At 43.8% G+C, this 10,124-nt stretch overlaps 1 protein-coding gene across 1 annotated transcript; it reads right to left on the bottom strand.

Annotated features, from left to right (window-relative positions):
* Positions 1–4,620: 4,620 nt before the first annotated feature.
* Positions 4,621–5,950, bottom strand: GPR148 (G protein-coupled receptor 148). The gene has a single exon (XM_042042500.1). It carries the CDS (start codon positions 5,948–5,950, stop codon positions 4,892–4,894), a length of 1,059 nt encoding a protein of 352 aa, XP_041898434.1. The 3' UTR covers positions 4,621–4,891.
* Between the last annotated feature and the right edge of the window lie 4,174 nt (positions 5,951–10,124).

The following is a 10,124-nucleotide window of genomic DNA, read 5'->3' as shown; positions in this document are numbered from 1 at the left end:
GTATACTTTTTTCTTGAGAAAGATAAATCACTGAGTTGGAAAAAAGTTGTTCAAATAAACTTCCTAAAGCAAATTCTTAACTCCACATCTCAAAGGCAGAAAACATCCTCTTGTCTCTCCTAAGGTAGTTTCCTAGTCACATGTGCAAACCTTGGGCAATCATAAGCCAAAACAGCCCTCATTAACAAACACGAGACAGCACAACCACAGCTTGGCTCCTTTCCCTCTCCTAACTCATGAATCTCTCAGAAATTCTGACGTTTTAATAGCAGTGCATGAAGAATTGAGTTTATTTGCCTCTCTGCTCTTTGTACCTTCTGGATTCGTGTTGCAATCTGAAGGGCTTGAAGTATATTGAAAAACAAAAACATTGGAAATCAGTAGTTTTATACAGACAACAAAAATCACAAGGTTTGTGAAAAAATGACAAGAACCAGCTGTGCTGGGCACTCATTTGCCAGCAGCAAGGTGGAGGTGGGGGCAGGAGACAACAGAAATCAAGTTTCAAGTAACCTTGCAATTTCCTTTTCCTATCACAGGCTCTTTCTCATCTGCCGTGGATACCCGCCTCCGGCAGGGAATGACCACAATCACAGTTTCTGCCCAAGGAACACAGAGTATCTCGATGTACAAAACAGCGACAGCGAAGCAAAGAGCCAACTCCCCTGCAGGAGCTGCCTGAGCTGTCTCGGGGGAGCTGGTGCTGTTCCCCAGCACTGGGACACAGCCCTGGCGGTCTCGGGGCTGCCCCCAGTGCAACCAGGCAAATGCCACTTTCCTTCTGCCCTATTTCTATATTACACTTCCAGTAGAAAATGACACAGCCAACTGATGGAGCAGAAGTAGACACTCCAATAGTAATTACTAAAACTGCAGGAGGTTAATTAGTTTAACTGAATGATTACTCAAATGCTTGCAATGAACTGTACCTCAAATCCAAAGCTGTGTGCTTGTTTACTTGCGTGGAGATCCTCTGTATCTCCTGACAGCGAAACTGATCTCATTTGAGGCACAGACCTATCTCTGATGTAATGATGTCTGCAGTGATGTATAGCACAGCCCCAGCTCCTGGAATGCAGGTCTGACTCCCTTCAGTCGGCAGGTTACAGACAGCAAACTGAACTGTAAATCCAGCTGGGAGGGGGAAGAGAGCAGTGGTAAACGTTGTGACAATCTTGGCTCAAGAAAAGAGGGGAAAAACTAACAGGAATATATTTAGGCTATAAAGTAGAATACCTTTAGTGATTCATGCTATTGCAATTCATTACAGGATTACTGCCCCCAGCTGCCAAATCACATGTTAAAGCCAACTGCTCTCCATTTCGTTTCAAATTAAAATGCGGGGCAGCCACCGTGACATCCAAGAAGTTCACTTATGTGACCTGGGAAAGGTCGATTACTGGCCTCTGGTAAACAGTCTCAGTTTGAATTTCCAGAGCTTATGTGTAGACATCCTTACAAGGCTGGTGATCACTGCACCCGAGAGGTTCTGGAAAATGCAGAAGCCAAACATTCTTTAAGACAAAACTCGAGACATTTATGAAAAGCATTGTAGGAACCTAGTGCTTGTGACGTTGCCCTGGCGAGCCCTTTGATCCTATTCAGATAGACTGGGGAAATCCCAAAGGCAAATGGTTCAGGCACATGGTGTGTTTCTTGTATGCACGCTATAACCCGCTGCTTTGTACCAAACAGCACAGTAAGAGTCCACGGAAAGAAGTTGTTTACAAGCAGTCACTTAAGAAGAATGTACCTATCTAATGTTAAACCATTTTAAAGAGAACTAACGTCAGCTTGCAATGATCTTTCTTAGAAGATCATCTCCACAGAGCAGTGTTTTGTTTGCCTGGTCCTTGTGATATCACTGTGGGCAGGCTTTATACATACATAAACTTGCTGCAATCACTGATTCACTTGTGTCGCTGTTATCCCCAGAGAGACGGCGAAAATCACAACGTAAGTCCAGGTCAGCTGATATGGCTGAAGCGACCTCGTTTAATCACCCATACCTTTTATAGCATGGTTCGCAAAAGAGAAATTACATGACTGGCCTATTGACCCACCACCTCTCAAGGTGATAGGTTGAGCAGTAAGACACTCATTTCCAAATATTATTCTTAAAGAAGGAAAATAATTTTCACAGTTCTCATAACAACCTGCAGGTGTAAAAATGGTTTACATTCTCTCAAACTGTTGTCCATCCAGTTCGCGTGAGAACGAAAGCTTTCACAGAGAAGCTGTGAAAAGCTGGATTTCTCTAACTGCCCTCTCATGAGAAAGAAAATTTCACAGGAAAGTTCCTCTGCCAGCCCTTCCTAGCATCCACACACTTGCTCTGTCTTTCAGCATCCTTCTTTATGTTTCCAAACTTCTAGTTGTATTTAAATATATCCATGGGATGTGTATGTAAGAGAGAGTTACAGAATTGGCAACAGAATCCTGCCCAGGAGATTATACCTTCATAATTGCCAGAGGTCAGCAGGAAGACCAAGTACTGCTAACCTGCTGTTACACAAAGTCACCTATGGCTCCATATGGAATTACCTTTATGCTATTTACACAGTGATCTTTATGACTTATCATGAAAATTTCCAATAGAGGTAAACATGAATGGACCTTGCATGGGCAAAACAACCTGTAAGTTATCAGCATCCTTGTCATTAAGCACTGGCATAAAAATTTGGCCCAGGATATGAGAGCCTGGGGATTCACAAGTACCTCTTCCATTCTTGATCTTCCAACATGCCAAAGGGGTTCAGCAGAAAGAACCTGACCCAGCATGCAGACATTTTCCCCATCCTTCCTAGTGTTATCGAAGACCCCTGTTACAGGCTGAATATGAGGTATACAAACATAATTTCTGTGACAGATGTCAAAGGTACATTCATCTTGGACAAAAATAAAAGCAGCCAGTAAAAAGCAACTTCTTGATCCTTTTATTGAAGAGGATTGAGAAGCACAGAACCATGGTTAAAGCAAATATGCAATATTTCAGTTTATTCACTTGCAACAATTTTACCTTAGAGATACTTCTCACACAAGAAGTATCCCTTAGCAGCAAAGCCTCTAAGATGTCCCTGCTCATTCCCCCCACCTCTGAACTGGAATTTGTTACACCCTCAGTTGTGCTGATGCAGCTGTTTTCAGAACATCCTATAAAACAGATAACTGAGGTAATCTCAGTTAAAATGAAAACACCACTTCTCTTTGAAGAGATATTTTTAACCTGCAACCCCAGAAGCAGTTGCATCAGCAAACAGGAGAGAGCAGACACTGCAATGTGAGGAGAGTAACAAGCAGTTCGGGAATGAGGAGAGAGGATCAGCAGGAACTGCTCGAACTGGCTTCTCTGCCAAAAACATTTCATGCAACCAGACACCGATCTCCTCCTGGCTCACACTTAGTGGAACTCTTCAGATGAGTGTGAAATAGCCAAAAGCCACTTTCAGCACTTTCTGTGTATCGCTTTAAGCAAACAGAAGGTGGAGAGAGTCTGCACAAGGAAAATACTGCACAGAGTGAAATCAAGGACCTTTTTCTAAAGTCCAATGTATTTTTCCATAAATATTATCCTTAGAAATACAGAATTCTTTTCTCAAGTCCAAGGAACAGAACAGCAATTTAAATTTCCCACACTGATGTTTATATCTAATGAAATTTTGGTTTCTTCAAAAGTCAGAAATATGTTTCACTTGTCTTCTGTAGGTAGGTGGCTGATTTGGAAAACCTAACAGGCTCTTACAGGATCTCATTTTTCTTGCCCCAATACACCAACCAGCTCTGCAGCCTCTCCTCCTGACCTTCCTAAGGCTTTGGTGGCAGGTACCCAGCAGCAGCTCTGACATGGTGTAGCTGTAAACTGAGATCAAGCTGCTGGAGAAGATTTTTGGGAGGCAGAACTGGAAGTTGCCTCGGCAGAGACTCAGAAGCGGTGTTTATGCTTAGTCCCTTGCCCCAGGTCCTGTCTGAGCCACGGTGTGGGTACCCTTGTACCCAGCCTGGCACCTCTCTGCTTCTGCCCTGCTGTCCCAGCTGCTGGGCTCAGCCTTGGCTGGGTCAGCTCTGCACGGCTCCAGCAGGGACTCAGGGCTCTGGGCTACCCCAGGCTCCCACAGCACCCCCTCAGCTCCGCAGGCACAGCAGTTCTGTGCCCAGCAGGGAGGGAATGCCACCCGCTGCTCACTGCTCTTCCTCCCTCACCCACCTCTGTAACGACCTGGCAGTGTCATGTGCTGGGCTGCCCAGCAGACACTGATCAAAGCTGGCTTCCCAGCAGACAGAGATTTTATCAAACATCAATGTTTTGCAGACTGTCAGACAGACTGCATAAGGCAGCGAATACACCAGCACACTGCACAAGCTAAGGAATGATGTTTCACTGAGTGCAGCAGTTTCCAGAGGCACCTCTCAGCGCGTGTTTTAAAGAACAGGACTTTGGCTGCCAAACTTGCAAGAATATAGCATGTATGAAAGAAATGGTTGTTGTTTTCACAGTGTGTTTGGTTAAGGATCCTCTGCTGTAGGTGATGCTGTCACAAGACCTGTAGTTACTCCTTTGCTTTGCATTATCTACTTCTAATTTTCTTTTTCCAGAAAGGTACCTGCAACAGCTGGGTGAAAATGACCTTAATTCAAGATCTCCTTTTAAAAGTCCCGCCTTTCACATCAGAACAAAACTTGGAACTTCATCCAGGGTAGCATTCACTATATTCTCAGCTGTGTCATGATGAAAGATCTGTAGCCTTTTGGCACGGAGGAGGCAGTGATGAACCCTTGTCTTCTTACCACGGGTTGATCGCTTCTCCACTTCAGAAGCTGCATGATTTCCATCAGTCCTGCACGATAACAAGGTAAGGACAACTCCTCCGCTGTGGCTGTGCCCTGCGTTGCCTCAGGATGGTGGTGGAGCAGGTGACACCGTGCGAAGCTGCTTCCTCCTGACAATGGATTTGAGAGAGGCTGAGATCTCTCTGTATCGAAGCCCATACAGAAAAGGAAACAGAACTTTAGGAAGAATCATGAGGACATTGCAGACTGTCAGGGAGACCAGGATTCCTGTCTGCAGTCTGATGGCAACATTAACATACAAGAATGATTCTATAAAAAGAGCCAAGAGTGGAAAGAGGTAAAAAAATAACACAGTGTTGTGCATTAAGAATGTCACACTGGCTCTGGAGCAGATGCTCTCCCATATACCCGAGTGTTTGGTTTTAAAATACAGAATAGCATAGCAACCAAATATTACAGACAGGCAGAGAAAGATAACTGTGGTAGAAACCCAGAAACAGAGTTTCACAGTTTCAGTCCCATTCAGAGTTAATATTAGTATTACTGGAACTGAGCATGTTTCCAGGACGCAGGGCACAAAGCTGTGCGTAGTCCATAGCACACAGAAGAAAATCCCAGAGAAAGCTCCAGAACACATCCATAGTAATGCAATGATTTTTTTAGTTCGTGAAGGAGGCAAAATAACAATGTAGCGCAAAGGAAATGAAACAGCTATGTACGTGTCCAAGACTATTGCAACAGCTGTGAACAGTCCTCCACAGTAAGCCACTGCCAGCAAAAATAAGAGGAGGACACAAGCTTCCTTTGGGAGGTGTAGATGTGCTGTATTGAGAGCAGCTGACAGGGTGTAAACCAACAGGTAGATCAGATCAGAAAGCAGAGTATTTCCCAGCAGCATGTACCTTGTTTCCTGACGGATGTCAAACCGAGAGAAGATCACAAATAAGATGGTAGGGATGATGAGGACACCTGCCACGAGGCAGACAACTGGAGAGATTAAAAACATCTTCATGTTTGTGCCTGATGGGGTGAGAGACCATTCCTCCAGCAAAAAGAGCAAAGTTGTGTCATCCAAATTTGAGGAACTGTTGAACTCTGTCTCCCTGAGGTGGTGCACAGTTCCATTTGCTCTCCTTACTGAGGCACAGCCAGGGAAGTCCATTTCCTTAGGATTTTGGGATGATTGTCTGACTTGGAGAAAGCAGATCTTCTATGCTGAGTCCTTAGAAAGGCAAATGAAGCAGAGGATGCAAAAAGCCCATGGAAGCAAGTGATTTCTGTAGCCAATTCTACCAGCTCTCCTCAAGGACAGAAAGTTCAAGGTGCCAAAAATGGTTTAGCCTAAAGAGGAGATTTTATTTTCTTTCTGCAAAACCTAATGTTTAGAAAAGAGAATGAATCTCTGGGTGGCTTAAAAAAGACTAAATCCCTCAGCTAGCTCTATGAACAGAAGTGAATGGGCTGATCATTTTCAGTAATTTGTTTTTTCTCATCACATTATCACTCCAATGAGGCAGATGAAATACTAACCTGATTAAACAAATATGCGATGATACAGAGCAACATACCATGTGTACTGATGTAGAAGAGTCATAAATGTGATTGTACCAATTTGTATGCAACAACACAATTGATTTGAAGTGATCAATCAAAAATGCTCTCAATCCTGTTGTAAAATTGTAGCACAATCACTCTAGTGAACGAAATGATCTTATTTGTAGATGAAAACCATTTTTGGTTCAGTGAATCAATCCATGTTATTCATGAATGATAAACCTTCCCCTACCTTTTTTCATGCATGATACACAATACTGAATTCTCACCTATTGCAGCCTTCCAGTCAATCTGTGCATTGTCTGGGATGAGTGACATACACTGTCATGAACCAGCATACCCTACAGCAGACTTGGCACTTCCAATGTCCATTTGGAGACCAATTCCTGGTTTCCTGGCCCGCACACTCTTGCTGCACTGTGCTGCTTTTAATGCCAGATCTCAGTATCAGAGCTGGGGGTGCAATGAGAGAATTGTGAAGGATCTGGACTGTGGAGCAGGAACATTTCAAATTCTTCCATGGGTGGTGTGACCGAAAGAAAAGCTGATTTTTGTTTTTTTATAGGCCCACCTAACTTGGCATTATTGTATTCATTTTCTTCCCAGCGCTACCAGCCCACAGCAGTGCAGCTTTCCTCCACAGGAGCAAGGGCACAGCTCACCATGCAGGAAGTCCGAAAGCCCTGCTGTGCCATGGACATGCTGCCTCAGGGCATGCCAAGTAACGAAGCAGACAGCTCATGAAACTCAGCATCAGTCATCAAATCTTGTGCACATTTCATTTCCTGTCACACTGATAGCTGGCATCCATGGAACTGGATGTTAAGACAGTTGACAGGGTGCACCATATGGAACAAAAAGATAGAAGGAAAAACCAACGATAATTTTAAGCACAGTATTTCTGTTGCTATGGTGTCTGGGGCAGGCAAAACAAGGTGATTATTTTTGCTCACTCAATCCTGCATCCACTGAAAAGTGTGTGAGCAATATTGATGCAATTATGCATTTGGCTTCAGGGTCATGCCCTGCATCTATAACTGAGTCACAAAACAGTTAATACCTTAAGTAGACAGTAGTATTCAAAACTGTTGAATTATACTTTTGTCACAAAATAGAAGGGAAGGAATGAAAACTCAGGCGTGTAAATCACTTCCAACTGTAATTTCAGATCTCTGTTAATAGTGGAGGTGTTTTTTGCCTCCCAGCTCCTGGCACTCCAAGGATGTCCTATTAATGGTCAGAATCTCTAATTTCCATATAAAATCACAACTGTATTTTCCACCAACTGCTTAGGATTCAATGTGAAAAAACAGTAGTTCATTGTCGTATCAGCTGCACACTTTTGGCTGATAGAAAAATTAATCATAGAATGGTTTGGGTAGGAAGGGAACTTAAAGTTCATCCAGTTCTAGATGAGTGACTGAAGGCTCACTCAGTTGACATCCTCATGACAAAGGGAAAGTATCTCATGACTCTCTCGTTCAGCCCACCTACAAAGAGTACCACATAGCTCACAAGGCAACACAGGTGCACAGCCCTGTGTGTCCTGTGCTCAGCTATTCCTCTGCTACAGCTGGCAGAGTAAGCCCTAAGGCATGAGCTTGTTCAGTTTTAACTGTGCTCCTGTAAAAGTCTTAGGAGCGCAGGAGGGCTTCAGTTTTACAAAAATGGACAACAGCAAATAACTGGAAGGCAGATTCAACCCCACCAGACCTGGGCAGGTCCAGCCAAAGCCACTCCCCTCAGACTTCCACAGGGGCTTTTAACTGCTCAGTATAGTTGTGCTAGATTTAGAAATGTGAAAGGCTGGTGTCTTGGCACACTGATATAACCCAGAATAGGTGGTTCTGAAGAATACCTGTTTGTTGTTTCCTTTCATTTTCTTGACCTTAGGAGGCATTTCCACGTCTGGACATTTGCAAGGGGTTGACAGATCTGAGAACCACTCCTGAGGATTCTGAATTTAGCTCCTTTTGCCATTGCACCTCAGCGTTCAATAGTTTGTGGTGCCAACCTGAATGATCCTCTTGAAATTTCCTGCAAACCTCTCCTTAATGCTCTGGTTATTGATTTTTTTAAATGCTCTCTAGTAAATTTATGTTGGGTGGGCGCACTTTTTATGTATCTTGCTGATGCAGACACACTGTGTTAGCAGCCTCTCTTCTGGCTCTTATTCTGTATTGATTTTCAAGCTGAGCCACGCACTGTTAATTACTTTACTCATTTCTGCTTCGATAAGCATCCCGCTGAAAGCTTAGTTATATTATCTGATGGGTTTGGGAGATCTCAGAAAGGATGCAGCCAGCCATACTGAGCACTGTAACTCCTGCAAAGACTGTCCTGCATCGTATTCTCTTACTGACTATAAACAGGTATTGTCAAACTGAGCAGAAAGGGTTAGAAATATTACTGTCTTACAGCATTGGGCACAGGTATAACTGCATACGCACATAGAGAAAGTTCCTGCTTCACAGAGTTTACCTGATCCATTCAACAAGTCAACAGGTACACTGCTGCCAGACGGGGAGCACCAGACAACAAAGAGAAGCCAACAGAATAATGCTAGGATTTCTCCAGCCCTTCATCCCAAGAGACTGTGTTAGAAGGGGATACCCAGAGGAATGCCCACATTCACCTCTGAGGCTCCCTGGGTGCCATCATGTCACTGTCTCAGTGTGATCACAGAATCTTTGATGCGACTGCCATGTCCCAGCCTAAAAAATGTATACTGTGCTGTGGGTCTGCCCCAGAGACTGCTGCTCCTGGCCAGGAGCCAGGGAGAGCACTGTAAGGCAGAAAGACTGCCTCAGACTCCATCACACCTCCTCATACAGAAGTGTTTTGGATGAGACAGTTGGGTGCAACAAATCAATATTTTTACTGGGATGTTGTTCCATGGGTCTATTTCCAGCTATGCTTAGTAACAGAGCCTTGGCCTCAGGAGTCTTTATGAGCTGTTAGAGTTTCTTCACCTTCCTTCTACGAATGCCCCCTGCCCCTTCCAGGCTTATGTAGGACCAGAAGGCACCTCCCTTGCTGGTGAAGCTTTCCCAGTCATGAATAGCCAAGTGCTCATGAGCAGGCCAACTCCTCCCAGAAGGGCAGGAAGAACCAAGTTTTTGCCTATATCCATGTTCTCACTCTGGGGAAATGAGCTGCTGCTGCCAGTGAAGAAAGTAATCAGAGCAGTTTAACTGTGGTGTTTTTCTGGTTAAGCTTTCCCTTTTTCTTCTCCTTTAAAAAAAAGTCAGTTAGAAGACAACTTTTTTCTAAACCTTTAAGATTCCCTCTAAAGTTTTCTGCAAGCCACAGGGAGAGGTACAACTTGTCCGTGCCTCAGCCATCTGTCCCCACGTGGCTCCAGAAGGATTGTTCAGTGCCCTGCTTGTTATTTGCTGTAGATAAGAGACATACACACTGCTCTAGTAACTGTACAAAGTCCACAAATCAGGCAGAGCAATTACTAAAGTTAAGGGAGTGAAAAAATGGGTGTGAAAACTAAGCACATATTACAATGCTTTGAAAGGTCAAAGGAAACTCGGAACAAAAGAAAACAGGGATTAGAAAGTGCTGGTTTGAAGATGTTTTAATGAGGCTCTCAAACTAAAGAGGACATTGAGAGAGACTGGGAGGACTCAGCATTAAATCCCTACATCACTTTTCCTAATTCCAAATACCATCAAGCCACGGTGATCACAAAGTCAAAAAAAATTTTGTACCAATTTGGCGTTGCAGAAGCAATATTGAGAAATAAGCTGGATGTCAGAAGAATGGAATTCTGA

This window comes from Corvus kubaryi, unplaced genomic scaffold (assembly GCF_017639235.1).
Source record: "Corvus kubaryi isolate FWS band 111438036 unplaced genomic scaffold, C.kubaryi_AGA036_p1.0 37397, whole genome shotgun sequence".
Taxonomy (NCBI): domain Eukaryota; kingdom Metazoa; phylum Chordata; class Aves; order Passeriformes; family Corvidae; genus Corvus; species Corvus kubaryi.
The sequence above is the reverse complement of the archived record's forward strand: the minus strand, read 5'-3'. Positions and strand labels throughout refer to the sequence as shown.